Here is a 17,610-nt window from a genome sequence, read left to right as displayed (position 1 = left end):
TAAGGCGCATCGGATTATAAGGCGCATCCGCACTATAAGGCGCACTGACGGTGCACCTTAGTGCGGAAAATACGGTACTCATAAAGTGTAAAAAGTTACTCTTTACTTACCTTTAAAAAGTAATTATATTACTTTACTTATTACTTGATATAAAAACTAAAGTAATTAGTTATGTTATTATCGTTATATCAAATCAAACTTTTTTTTATAGAGCACATTTAAAACAACCGAGATTGACCAAAGCTGCTACAGAGCAGGAGCAACACACAAAGCAAAACACATATACATGTAAGCATGAGCACAAAACACGTATATGCACAAAAATAAAACGCTCAGGTGAGATTAAAAGCAAAAGAAAAGAAATGAGTCTTAAGCAGGGACTTAAAACATTGATGGACTGAGCAGATCTAATATGGAAGGGCAGCTGCAGCTGCGAATGCGCGTGCGCCCCTGGTTCTCTTGCTAGTTTTGAGCTCGACCAGCAGTAGTTTATCAGCAGCCCCCAGAGCTCTAGCTGGCATGTAGGGTTTCAGGAGCTCAGAGAGATATCACAACACACACACACACACACACACACACACCCACGCACGCGCACACACAAGTATCATGTATGTCTCCGGATGCCAGCCAAAAGACGGTGGTGTGAAATTTCTCTTGGTGCCACTTTGCATGCTACTGTATCTTCATTGCATGCTGTGTCCATAGTACTTCAAATGCATAGCATATTATGCACGGCCTTTGTTGGCCTTAATACAGCAAAACAACATGGTACATGCCATGTATTGTAAATGCTACATTTGAATTTGTTGTATTTGTTGGAGTTTAGTCCATTCATAATGTGATATCAGGTTACATTAGCCCCTGTTACAATTTTCACCTCAAATTCCTGTCTGTAGCTAATGTGTCTGTTTACATTCACTCTACATACAATACATTGTTTACATTCCATGCTTTGCTTCTCTGCATGTATTGTAAAGTAGCACATGCATCTACATTTGCACATGCAAAGCAATCAAACTATTTGTTGTTAGTTTACATAATGGCCACATTTCTAATGATTCAAGTTTGACATTTGCGTTCTATAATGCCAGGCTTCCTGAAGCCACACTTCACTGAATGACAAGACAGAGAATCCACTCTCACATTCAGGACATAACATAGACACATAGCCAAGATAGCAACGGCACTAGACGCGCTCCGGAGAAATTAGCCCCGGTTTCCAATCCCGGGTGAAACAGGGCAGTCTGATGATTGCCACTCCTGGGCCAAACACAGGTAATCAGGTTTCAAATATAAAATGAGTGGAGAGTCCTATCCAGAATTCATGATGTGATTCGGTTTCCCACTAAACAACCTCTTTGTGATTCCTTTTGCATCTTGGTACAGGGCTATTCAGCATTCAAGATGCTGGCTCAAGATGTCTGTCTGTCTGTCTCTCTCTCTCCTTCTCTTATTGTCTCTCTTACTTGCTCACACATGCACACGCATGCATACGCATGCACACGCACGCACACACGCATACGCACACAGATAAACCCTGCCTTAGTGCAGTTAAGACATCTCCCGAGGCATCTTCATAACTTTTACACACACATACACCCAAATGTAGTGTATGTGCCATGCCTTCCTGCGCGCATGCGTGCGTGCATGCGTGCGTGCGTGCGTGCGTGCGTGCGTGCGTACGAGCGTGCATGTCTACCTTTGCAGGATGCAGGGTAGCTGGTCTCCAGCTCTCGCAGTGTTCCATTCCAGGTGAAGTTACTACGACCATATTTTAACATGGCTGCAGCTTAACGGGACGGTCTGATCTCTCCTCTTACGGCTATACTGTTATATTACTGCTCTAATTGTAGGATATGTGTGTGTCTCTCTGCAGTATCTGTCCCGTCTGTGAATCTGTCTGGAAGTGCAGACAAGTCTGTCCTCAAGGGATTAATTTCTATAATTGCTAGGCACCCCAGAAAAAACTAAACAGGTAGATTGCTTCCCCCTCTTCTGCCCCCCTTCATAGAGAGTGAGGGAGTTTTGAGTGGAGTAAGAAGGTGAGAGTCAGAGAGGAGCGGGTGTCATGTATGTGTGTGTGTGTGTGTGTGTGTGTGTGTGTGTGTGTGTGTGTGTGTGTGTGTGTGTGTGTGTGTGTGTTGCACCTGGCCGAGCTTTAAAATGCCCTTGTGCCTCACACTAGCCCATTGGACGGACGGCCAAATGTCAAACGGCGATTCCGGCTTGTGTATATACGACGTGGGTGTGTTTGTGAGGGGAGAAGTGAACGTATATAATTGTATAAGTGTGCGTGTGTGTGTGTGTGTTTGTGTGCGCGCGGGGAGGGGGGGGGGGTATAAGTGCACAGTTAGCCGTGTGAGAGTGTAAATCACCTCTGTCAACAGCTTGAGTCCTCGGCACTGCTGATACCCTCTGATACCCTGCTGTGAAAGGCATCAAACTGAAGGCTGTGTGTGTGTGTGTGTGTGTGTGTGGGGGGGGGGTGCAAAAGAGCGGATAAAGTAAGAGGAGAGTAAGACAAAAAAGAAAGATAATGACAAGATGAGAAGAGCAAGTCGCGCGTGTGTGTGTGTGTGTGTGTGTGTGTGTGTGTGTGTGTGTGTGTGTGTGTGTGTGTGTGTGTGTGTGTGTGTGTGTGTGTGTGTGTGTGTGTGTGTGTGTGTGTGTGAGAGAGAAAGAAAGAGAAAGAGAGAGAAAGAGAAAGCAAGGAGGGTGGTCGAAGCGTGATTCATAATTTGTCACAATGCATGTAGCTCTGCTATGTTTGACGCGCGACACCATCACGCAACAGAGCATAAATTAGACTTGAGACAGAAAGATTGGTCAAGCAAAAGCAAGAGTCATAAAAAGAGTTGGTAATGGGCAGAAAGCAGAGCTGCATGGCCGGCGGCCACTGCCTGCAACGCTGCTGTTCATTTGTCTTTGAAGGCAGGAGTAGTGTTGCATGCCCCGACTTTCCCCCCCCCCCTCTCCTGCAGCGCAACATAAATAGTCCGCAATTAAAATAGGCATACTGTACTTGGCATGCAATACACACGCATGGTTCCATAAATATTCCCTTTGAAGTCAGATTGCCATTTGTGAGATGGAAAAAATACTCTATCTATCTATCCTGCTCTATCACCACCAGTGAACATGTGCGCGCGCACACACACACACACACACACACACACACACACACACACACACACACACACACACACACACACACACACACACACACACACACACACACACACACACACACACACACACACACACACACACACACACACACACACACACACACACACACACACACACACACGACTGATGTGTATTTGTCCGCTACTGGCAAGAGCCATGGTGCATCCAACGTGCCACGCAGCATTAACGTGCACCTGGAACATTTAAGGTGGTGTAAGTGACATTTGTGTCAGTGTCAGACCGACACTGTGGGAGCCTACCCAGGGCACAGCCAGGAGGGGAAAGAGGCACACCGCTGTGCGACAGCGGAGCTAACAATAGCAGCACACTACCTACGTAGACACACTGCGGCGTGACAGCGGAGCTAACAACAGCAGCACACTACCTACGTAGACACACTGCGGCGTGACAGCGGAGCTAACAACAGCAGCACACTACCTACGTAGACACACTGCGGCGTGACAGCGGAGCTAACAACAGCAGCACACTACCTACGTAGACACACTGCGCTGTGACAGTGGAGCTAACAACAGCAGCACACTACCTACGTAGACACACCGCGGTGCGACAGCGGAGCTAACAACAGCAGCACACTACCTACGTAGACACACTGCGCTGTGACAGTGGAGCTAACAACAGCAGCACACTACCTACGTAGACACACCGCGGTGCGACAGCGGAGCTAACAACAGCAGCACACTACCTACGTAGACACACTGCGGCGTGACAGCGGAGCTAACAACAGCAGCACACTACCTACGTAGACACACTGCGGCGTGACAGCGGAGCTAACAACAGCAGCACACTACCTACGTAGACACACTGCGCTGTGACAGTGGAGCTAACAACAGCAGCACACTACCTACGTAGACACACCGCGGTGCGACAGCGGAGCTAACAACAGCAGCACACTACCTACGTAGACACACTGCGCTGTGACAGTGGAGCTAACAACAGCAGCACACTACCTACGTAGACACACCGCGGTGCGACAGCGGAGCTAACAACAGCAGCACACTACCTACGTAGACACACTGCGGTGTGACAGCGGAGCTAACAACAGCAGCACACTACCTACGTAGACACACTGCGGTGTGACAGCGGAGCTAACAACAGCAGCACACTACCTACGTAGACACACTGCGGTGTGACAGTGGAGCTAACAACAGCAGCACACTACCTACGTAGACACACTGCGGTGTGACAGTGGAGCTAACAACAGCAGCACACTACCTACGTAGACACACTGCGGTGTGACAGCGGAGCTAACAACAGCAGCACACTACCTACGTAGACACACTGCGGTGTGACAGTGGAGCTAACAACAGCAGCACACTACCTACGTAGACACACTGCGGTGTGACAGCGGAGCTAACAACAGGAGGGTGTGGAAGGCATTGATTCAGGAGTCGGTGTTTTCAATTAAACAAGTAATTTTTGATATAATCACTGATATATTTTTCAGAATTCCACTTTTTTTTTTTACTGTAATGACAACGGAGCTATAAGAGGTGTCACCAAAAGGCCGAAAATCTATGCTAATTAGTCGGGCCGAAAAAAAGAAATCTATTACCCCAAAATAATTATTTCAACTGCCCCTAGCGGCCTGACAGTAAGGCCGACGGAAATGGCAGTGAATGTGTTGGATGCCGCTCAAAGTGAACTTTACTCAGGTATCTAGTTTGTCCCCGTCCCACCTTCCTAGCCCTTGTTATTACGGGCGACAATGGACAAAACTCAATCTAGAATCTGCTCAGTTCAAAGCTTGCTGGATGCGTGACTTTGATGACATTAACTCATTCACTGCCATTCACTAAATGGCCCAAAAATCCCACACTGCCAGTATTTTGCAATTTTCTTACCTTTTCAAGTAGTCACAGAATATTTCTCTAGTATGATCGATCCCCTGATGGTTGCTAATCACGGAGGGTTTCACTGTGCTTCCGTGAAAAAAAAGCTAAAAGTCATCGCGATTCCCGTTCGCTTGTTATACCCAGTTGAAAATAGCATGTTTCGCTCATAGTAAAACACAGGAGCAGAGATTCAGAATATTTCCCTAATATTTTAACAGGGAAGTGAATGGAGCCAGCCTGATCGCCAGAGAATTAGTATACATTGCACGGATCCAGTGCATGTCATTCCGTGCATAGTCGCCTAGAAACCCAGAAATTCCGCGCATATGTACGGCGAGTCGCACGGTGGGCGTAACCAGTCGCAATCTGGAAAAACCCGGAAGCAGAGCAGTCCCCACAACAAAATTTACGATTCTGTGCCTATCGGTACATAACTCAAACGGCGCTGAGTAGGCACAAGGGAATTGTCGCCACGTAAGGGGCCACCGAGCGAGCTAAAGCGAGCGAGTTGCCGTCCCGAACGTTGCGCCTCCGAAATGGTTTAGTCACAATGGGGGAGATGCGAGGCGGCTATGCACGGATTTTCGGGTTTTCCAGTTGTCTATGCACGGAATTTTAAAAACGTTCAAAGAGAACGTTTCCTCTGGCGATCGGGTTGATGGAGCAGTACATCTTTGGATCGCGTTATCTCCTGGTTCTTTGTGAAAAAAAAAAATATATATATTAAGATACGTCAAGGCCGAGCATTGGCCTTAATTTTCAGGCTCATTGAGAACTCTACACGGTATATGACGTTTGTAAAAAGTTAAAGCTCTACTGTATGGATGGGTTTCTGCGCAGCTCAGTGGTTCTCAACCTTTTCTGGATCAGGACCCAGTTGAAAATCTCGAATGTTTGTGGCCCACCCATCTTTACAGGCAGCCGTGTTCAGTGGTCAGAAGGGTGGGCCGTGTGCATTTTCAGGGGAAGTTAACTTTAAGAATCGATTGTTTTACGGCTTGGATCAATTGAACTAACGTAGTATACACATTGCCTGCCAAGGACATTGCCTGCCAAAAAGCAAAACGATGGGGGTCAAATAGATACAATTTGGGGGTCCTTGACATGAAAAGGTTGGAGAACAACTGACTTGGACCACCTTTAAGCATGTCCTTAATGGACACCGTTCTGTCTAAGCAGATGACAGGTCATTCACACACACAACTGTAAATGCTCACACACGATACATACGCACATACATATTTGATATCACAGGTGTAGATGCCTAACCAGTATCACAGCCATCATAAATCTTAGGCGCACGCACGCACACGCACACGCACACACACACACACACACACACACACACACACACACACGACACACAGGCCAGTCAGGCCAGAGCTGCCACACATATTGGTGTTACAATTCTATTGCAAGAGCAGAAATGTCATCTATGGAGTGACGATGTCAACTTCAACAGCAAGCAAACAAGTTGACATTATGACATCCTTGTGAGATATTTCCATTCATTCGTCAATGATGGGCGGCAGTGGCTCAGAGGTAGAGTGGCCGGTAGAGCGGCCCGATGGCAACCGCGAGGTTCCCAGTTTGACCCCGCGCTCCCCTAGAGTTAGTGTCGAAGTGTCCTTGAGCAAGACGCTGAACCCCTAATTGCTCCCGATGAGCAGGTTGGTGCCTTGCATGGTTTCCTCCACCATCGGTGTATGAATGTGTGTGTGAATGGGTGAATGTAATGCACAATCTATGTAAAGCGCTTTGGATAAAAGCGCTATATGCACCATTTACCATTTACCAGTGATATAATGGACTATTAAGTCATTTGTTGTTGTTTGGCCCAAGTATTGCCCACTAGCACCATTATCAATTTCATTATTGATTTATTTGTATTTTGTCAGGGATGTCACATCCCTGTGCTCTTGGTTTATTCTTTTATTGAGGACATCAGTTGAGCATATTCTAATTCACTGGTTTTCAAAGTGGGGGCAAAAAAAACATTTATTGTAAAAAAGAACATTATTTTGTCAAACCCTCACAAACATTGGGCCATCTACAAACCCACAACATGTTCCGCTGCAACGGGGTGTGAGCTTGATAGGCTATTTTCGTATTGTCAGGTTGTTGTTTTTTTAAAGACATTTCACAATAGGGCGGCCAGAGGTTATGGCTATTTGGGTTCCTTGGCATGGAAACGTTTGGGAACCCCTGATCTAATTCTATATATTGGAGAATCAACATGCAGTCTCTATGCATGATGGAATATGTTATTTGGTGCAGGTATAGCTGTCATGACAGGATTACGACATTTTACTTGGCGATTAGTTGTCGCTCAAATAATTGCGATTAACAATTTAATTGTGTTTGTCGTTTAACATTGGAACATTATGAATAAAGATTACGTTTCCGTTTGGCTTTTAGGCTTCGTAATAAAGAATTGCACCGGGCAGATATGACAAATAACTGAAATATACAAAGAAATGACTGACATTTTGCAGAAATAGCTGATCTACAAGCCTGCTATTTCTGCTAATTTTGGAAAATGTTTAATAATAATAATAATAATACATCAGACTTATATAACGCTTTTCTTAGTACCCAAAGTCGCTTTACAAAACAGCTTAAAAACTATTTTATTAGAAGCAAAAGAAAAGAAAAGAAAAACGTTAAAAGGCTCAAAACAATAAGCTAAGACTAAGAGGAAGAAAGGAGATTTGGTTTGGGTTTGACATTTGAAAAAAAATTGCAAGATGGAAACGATTTTGACGATTATGCAAATGTAATTTCAAGCACTCCTATCCTTTGTAGAAACCGTTTTCATAAAAAAAATCATTATATCTGTCTGCTTAGGTTTTTTTTATTCCCCTGTTGGCGCTGGCAACAGCCTAGAGCAGAGAGAGGCATTACAGTATGTTCCCGGTCTGTCAGTCAATCCGTCCCAGCTTTGTGAACGCGATATCTCAGGAACGTCTTGAGGGAATTTTCATGACATTTGGCACAGATGTCCACTTGGACTCAAGGATGAAACTGATTAGAGAGGTCAAAGGTCAAGGTCACGGTGACCTGGAGTTTGTCCCAAGCTACATTGTCAACACCGTATCTCAGGAATGCCTTGAGGACATATCACTTTCTTCCAAGTCTTCATTCACTAAATATACCACATGAGTTTGGACAGGACGTACACGGATGTAAACAGCAACTGGTTGACTGAGGCGATGCAGTACTACTAGTTTTTTTACTTCTATGTATTTTTTATTGTATTATTCATTTTTTATACCGCTTTATTTCAATGTACAAAAAGTGCTGTATAATTAAAGGAGAATTCCGGACAAATTAAGTGTTATCTTTCATGTCTCGTTACTCACCTAGCGACGTAAAAAGTGGCGTTCTGGCAACACGAGTTGCCAGGTTCTGGAAAGAAACAAGCATCCAGTGTTAAATCGTTCGCCATTAACGGCAGGCTCGCAGGAATTTTCAGCGCATGTTTGACTATCATGAGACTCTACAATGAATCGTAGTAGAGAAAAAAATAACATTGCGTCGGTTATAATAGACGAACTTCACTAAGCCACGCGCTCCCTTATAACAACGGAGGGTGTTTAAAAAATGACGACAGGGGAATATATGGAAAAAAAGAACGCCACTTTTTACGTCGCTAGGTGAGTAACGAGACATGAAAGATAACACTTAATTTGTCCGGAATTCTCCTTTAAGGATTGATTGACAGTCTGGTCAGACTTTTCTCACACACATTTGACAGTGATTAATCCCCCCCGCCCCCCCCACACACACCAACACACACGTTCTGCATCTGAATTACAGCCTCCTGTCCCAAGTTACCCTTCAACCTTCTTCATAACTCTTGACACCAACAGACTGGCGGCTAGCCATCCTTGTATGTGACAGTGACTGACAAACACACAGAGAGCAGGAGTGCACCTTTATAAGAGTGAGAGTGTGTATTGGAGTGGGACGTCTGTGTCTATAAGAGCACTTCAGGGGTGGATGATCTGGGCCGGCCCACCAAGACAAATCCACACACCGTATAAGATCAATGAAATGTCGGATTCCATAGAATGGATTAAAGCAAAATAAAATCTCACCACTGAAAAATGTTGCTAGGCTAAATCCTAATCTGTGATTTGTGGGGAAATGAGCCCCCCTCACACTAGCACTGTGTTTCATAACATAAACAAGGAAAATATGTAAAATAATTATAATGTTTTGGTAGCCATACAGCCAGCCAGTTGAAGAAATTGCAGATTGAGGCTTTGACGTTTGCTTTTTATGAAATATCATTAGGTTTTTTTGGAAGATTGGACATGTACATATTCTATGGCTAGTTTGACCACTTCAAATACTCTTTCATTTTTAAATAACTAATAACCGAAAATAGGCAAGCCTACAACACGTCGCAGGCGCGTTGTAAGCTTGTGAATAGACTATTTTCGGTGAGTGACACGCTTCCATAGAAGTCAGCACCATAGAAGTCATCATGACTTCTATGGAATCCAAATAACTGAAATCAGTCGTGGCGACTGAGAACTTTAATGCATCAGAACGTCCCCCCTCAGTCAAAGAGTCAATAAAAAATAAAAAACATTCACCCCGCGTGACAAAAGCTGCCAAGTGGAACACTGCAACATATAATGGCCCTGGCTGCATATAAATAGTCCAGTGTGTGACCTGCTAAGTACTGTATTACTAGGTTACTGTACCTTTATACCACCGCTAATGAGACATAACAAGGCAGGTTTTTGAGAATGAGTTTGGGAGGGGAGTTTGTGTGACGCCAAGAGACAAAAGACATATCACTTCCACGCAGAATGGGTATTATTCTTTCATCAACGGAAAATGTCCATTTATATCATATTCACGAAGCGTGCGCCACATTCTCACCAAACACAAGAAATCATTTTGGGATGGCGACACGCCAACATATAAGTCAGCCATAGCTTTCAGACTTTCTGAAGCAGTCCAACCATGCAGGATATGAACGTTTGGATGACACGTGGGCTGATGGATTTGTGAATGACATGAACTGAATTTACAGCTGCGAGCCGTGTGAGGTAAATGGATTTTTATTTTGTATTGTACAAAAAAGACCCCAATAATGCCAGTAAAGGGAGTACAAATTCAACCACCCTTACTTGTCCAGACCCACGCATACTTTTCCAGCCACAGAAACAAGGGCAGTAGAATGCTCAATTGCTACTTTGCTCAAACAATCAGGCTTATGAAGAAACAAGACAAATGAGCTTGGAAAATATTTATACCAGCCCTGCCCCCTGACTGACTGAGGCGTTGCAAAATATATCCATATCAAACAACTTACTTTCATCTCAGCAAACTTATTTTAAGTAAAATATTTCATGTCAATTTTTGGGCGGTGAAACCGCCCCTATGTGTGAGGTTTGGACATCTCCACCTATTGCACCCCCCCAACCCTGCGCTGTGATTGGCCACCATTGTACCCCCCTAACCCTGCACCGTGATTGGCCACCATTGTACACTATGGTGGCCAATTCAGGACTATTCAGGACTGTGATTGGCTAGTGAACACATGACACATGTGCATAGCCCTATAAATAGGACTATGCACTTAAAAAAAACACATTTATGGGTTTTTTTTAATTAGGGGTGTACAATGGTTGGTCCACAATATTACTTTTCTTTAAGTGAACTTCCATCACTGTGATGACCACTGTGACCACACCGCCCACTTCACACTGGGTGTGATTTTTTATTTTTAATTGAACAACTATTGCAGGTGTTTCGTACTGGGACAATGACCAGTTTTGCCAGATTCTGCGAGAGAAATAAGCAACCAGGTCTATGACAACAAGCCCAAAAGAAGCAAACAGGCCACATGAGCACTTAAAAACTACAGTATAAACATCAGTTGTTTGAAAATAGTAGATCTACAAGCTCACAACGCATCACGATGCTACACGCTGTGAGCTTGTAGATCTGCTATTTTCCAAAAAAATCGCGAGGAAAAATGTGCAAATTGTGGAATATTTTGGAAACATTTTAACAACACAATGTTATACATATACATATTAATTTGGGGGGCCTTGACAGGAAAATGTTTGAGAACCACTGGTTTAAACAATAATAAATACATGTGGAAGCAACTGTAATAAGCAACAGCACTTTAAAAACAAACCCAAAACAAATGCAACCCGCAACTACTAAGCGACGTTTACAGAAAAACTAGCCCAAAGTCGCTTATAATAAGTAGACATGGCAACACTGACAATGACCTGCACACACTCTCATAGACCATGAAAAACAATACAGAAACATAGAAAGAGGAGACAAACAACAAGAGGGTGGAAGAAAGAGAGAGGACATACTTGTCATCATACCGGGGGCTTAACAGAACATCCTCTTGGTATGGAAACCACGCTCCGGCCAACGTCTCGTGTTGCCTGCAGTTTACAACATCATTCAACAGATACAAGGACTGCGGATTGGATTTCAAACTTGAAAAATTGTATACAGTTAAATCCAGAGTTAAATGTGGGGCCATTTACTTATAGCTGGGGGGGTTAAGAAGAGAAATGTTGCCAGCACAAAAACAATTCCAGGTAGGAGGGGACGAGGACACAGAGAAAAGGTCACGCTGAGACATGCCAGCAAGATTAGCAGGCCGTTTGCAGCAGCTTATATGCGATATCGAAAGATTTTGTTTGTTGATTTACAGTACATGATTAACCAGTAACATTATTGACACCAGCAGTAGCTTTGAAGCAGCTGTACACGGATTAAAGCAAAATAAAGTCTCACGAAAATGTTTGTATGACCTAGTCCTGATTTGTGAAACTGTGTGAAAGGAGCCCACCCTCCCCACACACACACACACACACACACACACACACACACACACACACACACACACACACATTAGCGCCATTTTCTAAACGACACAACATAATATGTAGTATTATGATGTTTTAGTAATATTGTTCTTGCTGTTCTATACTGCCAACCAGGTGAAGAAATCACAGACTGAGGCTTTAACCTTTGCTTTTATATGAAATATCCGAGACGAATAAGATTTTATGGATGATGCTTCTGAACATATGGCTAGTTTGACCACTTCAAATGCTCTAATCTTAAAATAATAACCGAAAATAGCTCTCAATGCGTCTGAGAGCTTGTAGATACACACGATTCCATAGAAGACTTGCTGGCTTCTATGGAATCCAAAGGATAGAAATGTCATGGCGACTGAGAACTTTAATCCATGAGTGTATATAGCACCACAAACTGAAACACAATGAAACATGCCGTTTAGGGCTGTGAATTGTCTGCTATCTCACGATTCGATTCCAATTATTGGGGTCACGCTTCGATTAAAAAAACGATTCTCATACAAAAATAAGTCCCAATCAGTTTAATCCAAATTATTATATTGTTTTCATCTTGACTTTAACGACCAAGTGTAGCCTAGTAATTTCCGACAGCTCAAACTAAAACAAATATATAATACCAGAGAGGGTTGTGTAAATATTCTTGTCTCTGATGGAATTATGATTAGGTGTAGTTCTATTTGATGCAGAAACACAACATAATTGTTTTGATGCAACAAGTAACATTAACGAGTGTCAACAAGCGTCAGCTGGACAGTGACACACACACCTCAGCTGTGCTGAAAGTGACTGGATTTTTGTTGGTTGGTTTAAAAAAAAAACTTGAATATGACTGAAGACATGATATTTACTGTGATTATGGTAAGCTTACATTTCATATCACAAACACCATAGAGTAAAAACTAAATTCAAAAATAAATAAAAACATCTAAATTAGATTTTTGGAAATTGTGAATCGATTTTGAATCGTTGATAATAAGAATCGCGATTCTTACATAAATCGTTTTTTTCCAACACCCCTAATGCCTTTACTTCCAGTTCCAAGTGGACCTCCAACTAGCAATGAGCATGTTATTTTGATGTTTACCTGGTATCCTACTAGTTTATTTGAAGCACAACATTGATGTCTTTACACTCTACTTAAGTGACTACGGTATTTACCCTGTTGTTAGTTGACTAGTAGGGTTCATGCCATATAGTTTGATCTCGCCGGCCTTGGCTAGGCTGGGTTGCCTAGCCAGGGCTGTCATCATGGGTTGCAGCTGTCAGGACGCAAGGAAGCTGGGATGAAAATACTGTACGTACGTAGGCCTGTCACAATTATTACATAATCGTCTAATCGCAATTATTTTAGATCATCGCAATTTTCTTTGCATAATCGTCATAATTGTTTCCATGTTGAAAAAATGTCACACATTTTCAAATATTAAAAAAAGCAGATCTACAAGCTTACAGCGCGTTGTCTGCTTTTTTTTACATGTTTAAAATTATTAAATTTGTAATCGTAGGAGCCCTAAAAATACGGTGCAACTTTTCACATTTGTGGTGACCCTATGCATAGATATAGAAACCTAAATACCTCACTGGCCGCTGCAGTTTGTTAGCCTGGTAAACCCTCCCTCCAGAAATCTCATTTGTATTTTATTTCAGGAGTGAGTCTGGCATGAGGGCCTGTTTGGCTTTTTGGCTGTGGGCTGGAGCTGGGCGGGAGTAATGTAGCTTTGATGTCCAAGTGGCCCTTTGATGTCCAATTAAGCCACTTTAGGCTGCAGTGATTATCACCAGGAGTAATTGGTTTGTCTCTGATGTTAACGAGCAGCTTGTATGAAAGGTGTATTGATTAATGATGTGTGAACCACTCGGGTTCCACCTGATTGGCCTACCTCCGCTGTCAATCACAAAACAATGAGCGAGGACGCTGATTGGAGAGTCCATTTGGTGGACGAGCAAGAAACGCCCAGATAAGCCTTCAGGCCAGACTCACTCCTGAAATCAAATGGAAATGAGAATTCCGGAGGGAGGGGCTTTACCAGGCTAGCAGTTTGTTGGAGCAATCTGTTATCGCGGCCACCATATTAGAGGGGACACACTGCCACTCAAAGTGACTACTGGCCAATCACAGCGCGTCTTTTCCAGGACTTGTCAGAATCTAGTTGTCCCGCCCCCCACCTGCCTCTGATTGGCCTACCGAACGTCCCCTTCTGTGACGCATGCGGAAGCTTCCCGTTTGCCCCGCGGAAGCGGAAGTGCGCCCGAGATACAGACGCCTCAGAGCCGGAGGAGGCGTCTACCTTTATGACCCTATGGGCAGAAGTCAAAATGCTTTTAGAGGTGCGCTCTATAGAGGCCTCTCAACATGGGATTAAAATTTGGGTTTGAATGGATGTTGTTGCATTCATAATATATGGATATGAATATAAAAAATATGAATATTTTTGTAAGAAATAGGCCCCTCACACAAATTCTTAAGCCAATTACAGGCAAACTGTATGGAATATCAAAACCCAGTTTGAGGGTCATTGTCACAAGATCATGTGTACTTCATTTGGTGGGGGTGAAAATCATGTTTGCTCCTGGCCTGGCGGACATACAGTAAATATAGTAACTGATTTGTGGAATTAACCAGGCCTGTATGATTATAGAGAATAAAACACAAAGGATGATGATTATAAAGTACGCACCACAACAAATAGGATGGTTGGAAACACTCAGGGCCCTATTTAATCATTTAGGCGCAAGGTAGCGCATAATCTAAAACTACGTCTTGGGGCATGTCCAATTGCACTAGTAAGACTTAAATGTAGGGTAAGTGATTTTCTTTGGTTAAAATAAGTGTTAAATAGCTCTATATTCTGATAGTACTCATTGCTATAGAGTGTTTGTTCAGTAAAAGGAGTCTCCTTGTCTCTCCAGCTCTTTATAAAACAGAAAATGCATTTTCGTTTCAGTTTCAGTTTCATTTCCAATTTTATCCAATCAGGATAGAGAACTCAGTAAGGATACAGATTAAACAAGTGAAATTGGAAGTGATGACACTAAAAAATGAGCAGGCAAAATTGGAACTGGAACACTATAAAAATGAAGCTTAAAAATTGGTACTTTCTCCTGATTGGCTGAGATTTTGACACCTACCGGAAAATATATTTTCTGTTTATTAAAGAGCTGGAGAGACGGGGAGACTCCTGTTACTGAACAAACACTCTATAGCAATGATTACTATCAGAATATAGTGTTTTAACCAAAAATACTTTTTGTTTTAACCAAAAAATATCACTTACCCTACCTTTAATCAAATATATTAATTTTATTATAAAATATCGTGCACAGCTCAATCAAACGCTTGAATATTCTTTATTTAAACCAGAGCATGACAGAGATTGCATTGCATTGGCGCTCCAAAATGGAAATAGGCCTATGGCCTATGATGAGTCATGATCCAAGGAATCCATGGGAAAATAAATGTTGATTATATGACCAACGGTTCAAGAGTTATAGGCCACAATGAGGCCCATTTCAAACATTTGGGGCAGAGATTCTTCCTCTGCCTGCTAGGTGGGTGCGTGCAAAGTTTCACGACGTCCAACGGTGCCAGATGCCAGCTTTTCACAGACACACTGTTGGGATCCTTTAGGATTTTAACGATTCCGGTTTCTTAACGATTCCCTCTTAACGGTCCGATTCCTTAACGGTTCCCTTTAACGATTCCTATAGGAGGTTCGGAATGGAAGTATGTAACTGTGTACAAATGGACCCTTGGAGGATAAGTACCCTCTCAGAGTTATGGTGGTCCTTGAAATACAAGTTTGAGAACCACTGGTATTGTAATTGTAGAGCAGACATGAAGTCCGCACATACCTAGCTCTGACAGTGTGATAAAAGCGGTTCCGGAAATGGTTTTGAATGTGATGGAACCGATTCCGCTTCCCCAATGTTGGATCCAGTTCCCCTCGGTTCCGGATCCCAAACCTGCACACTGACGAATGGACAGAAGGACGGACAAGAGCAAAAACTGTCTTCGGCCTTTGGCCGTCCGGCCTGGCAAAGACAGTTTTACAATACACTGCACTTCGCACTTATTTGCGCTGGGTGCAAGATAGGGCCCCAGGGATTGAGATTTTCACAGTGAAACACTGGCAAGGGAAGGCTACTTACTATGCTGTACATATCCAACCTGTCAAGAAAGAGCTGAGAATGAGTGATGCATCATTAGCAAGTTGAACAGTGAATTTCCACTTTTAAGCCCCCCATATCAGTTGATAGAAGAGAGCCACAGAAGCACGATTAAAGCCTGGTGTTTAAATCTACTGCAACTGGAGCAGGTGTTGCGTATGTGCATGAAAGCTTTGCAAGTGTACTGTATGCAAGTGTGTGTGATTTCCAAAGAAGAGGGTTAGGGTGCGAGGCTGACAGGAGAGTGTGGTTATGTGTGCACATGTAGATGGGAGAATGTTGGGAAGGGGCGGCCCGGGGTAGAGGAAGGTTAAGGCAATATTTCACTTTGGCAGAACATTTTCACTTTTCAGAACACACACAGGCACACACACAGGCACACACACACCTCCCAGGAGCTCACTATAGAAACCATCCTCCACCACAGAGGCCAGATTTGCTCTTTGCTGAGTCAGCAAGCATGCAATGCAACCCAACTTCGCTGCACTGCATCTTTGCACTGTGAAGCAGGACATAATTGGCAATTATGCGTTTGCTGGACATCTCTAGCCTTTCATAAAAACTATATATCTAATTGACCCTGGTCCCTCAGGGACCCGTCCCTAGAATATAATATATAGTTAGAATATATCGGGTCTATCAAGAACGAGCGACCCCCCCCTCGTCCCTGTCCATTGAGTTCAATGGACAGGTGGTGCCATCTCTCCTTTTTTCCCTCCTACACCAAATCTCAAACGAAAATAGCCAATCCCAGAATAAAGATGCTATAGGGTTCATGTGGATACTACTTTACTATTACACAAACATGAATACATCCCCACAGAACACAAGTATTACGAGGAGCGGTTTTTTATTCTAAATTAGGTTGATTTTTCACTGGAAATAAAGGCATCGATGAGTATGAATGAGGCTATGTGCTTGTAGGTAAGCTATTTTTGACTGAGATTTGATGTAGAGGGAGATAAGGAGCTGACCTAGTATAGAGCCCTGGGGGATCCCGTTCAGCAACGTATAAACTACAGTATATTATTTAAGTGTATATATACATTTTAAGTGTATATTTATTTAAGTATATTATGGGGGCGGCCATAGCTGAGTGGTTAGTGAGCCCGCCTAGGGAGCCAGAGGCCCTGGTTGCCCCAGGTTCGATTCCAGGCCAGGCCAGCATATGTGTCGATGAAATGAAATTTGTCCCTGAGCAAGACTCTTAACCCCTAATTGCTCACAGGTTCTCATTGGAAACAAGACCGCAAGGACTTTCATGAACGACCTGTTAAAAGGAATTATTCTTATAAGTGGTTAACATGTTTATTACACCAACAGGTACATGACATTTCAACCAACCAGTAAATGAATTCATCTTTTTTGGTGTGATTAATTCCTCCGAAAATAAATCTTTTGAACTGTTGTTTATAGATCTGATCAACATAGAATGTGAATAATCCGAGGCGATAAAGCAACGCAACCGGTATTCAGAACAAGGTCTATTTTAGAATGTTTCACTGGAAATAAAAAAAGAAATC

The 17,610-nt window shown here is 43.1% G+C and overlaps 1 protein-coding gene across 1 annotated transcript in view; it reads right to left on the bottom strand.

Annotated features, from left to right (window-relative positions):
- The window catches only part of agbl1 (AGBL carboxypeptidase 1), a 216,249-nt gene extending 214,407 nt beyond the window's left edge, over positions 1–1,842 (bottom strand). Inside the window, exon 1 of the mRNA XM_080436936.1 lies at positions 1,700–1,842. Within this exon, the coding sequence (XP_080293062.1) occupies positions 1,700–1,781 (82 nt within the window). The 5' untranslated portion in view covers positions 1,782–1,842. The remainder of the gene's footprint in view (positions 1–1,699) is intronic.
- Positions 1,843–17,610: the final 15,768 nt, after the last annotated feature.

The sequence above is a fragment of the Gymnoscopelus braueri genome, assembly GCF_963280865.1.
Source record: "Gymnoscopelus braueri genome assembly, chromosome: 9".
In the NCBI taxonomy this organism is placed as follows: domain Eukaryota; kingdom Metazoa; phylum Chordata; class Actinopteri; order Myctophiformes; family Myctophidae; genus Gymnoscopelus; species Gymnoscopelus braueri.
This window is presented reverse-complemented; position numbering and strand designations above follow the sequence as displayed.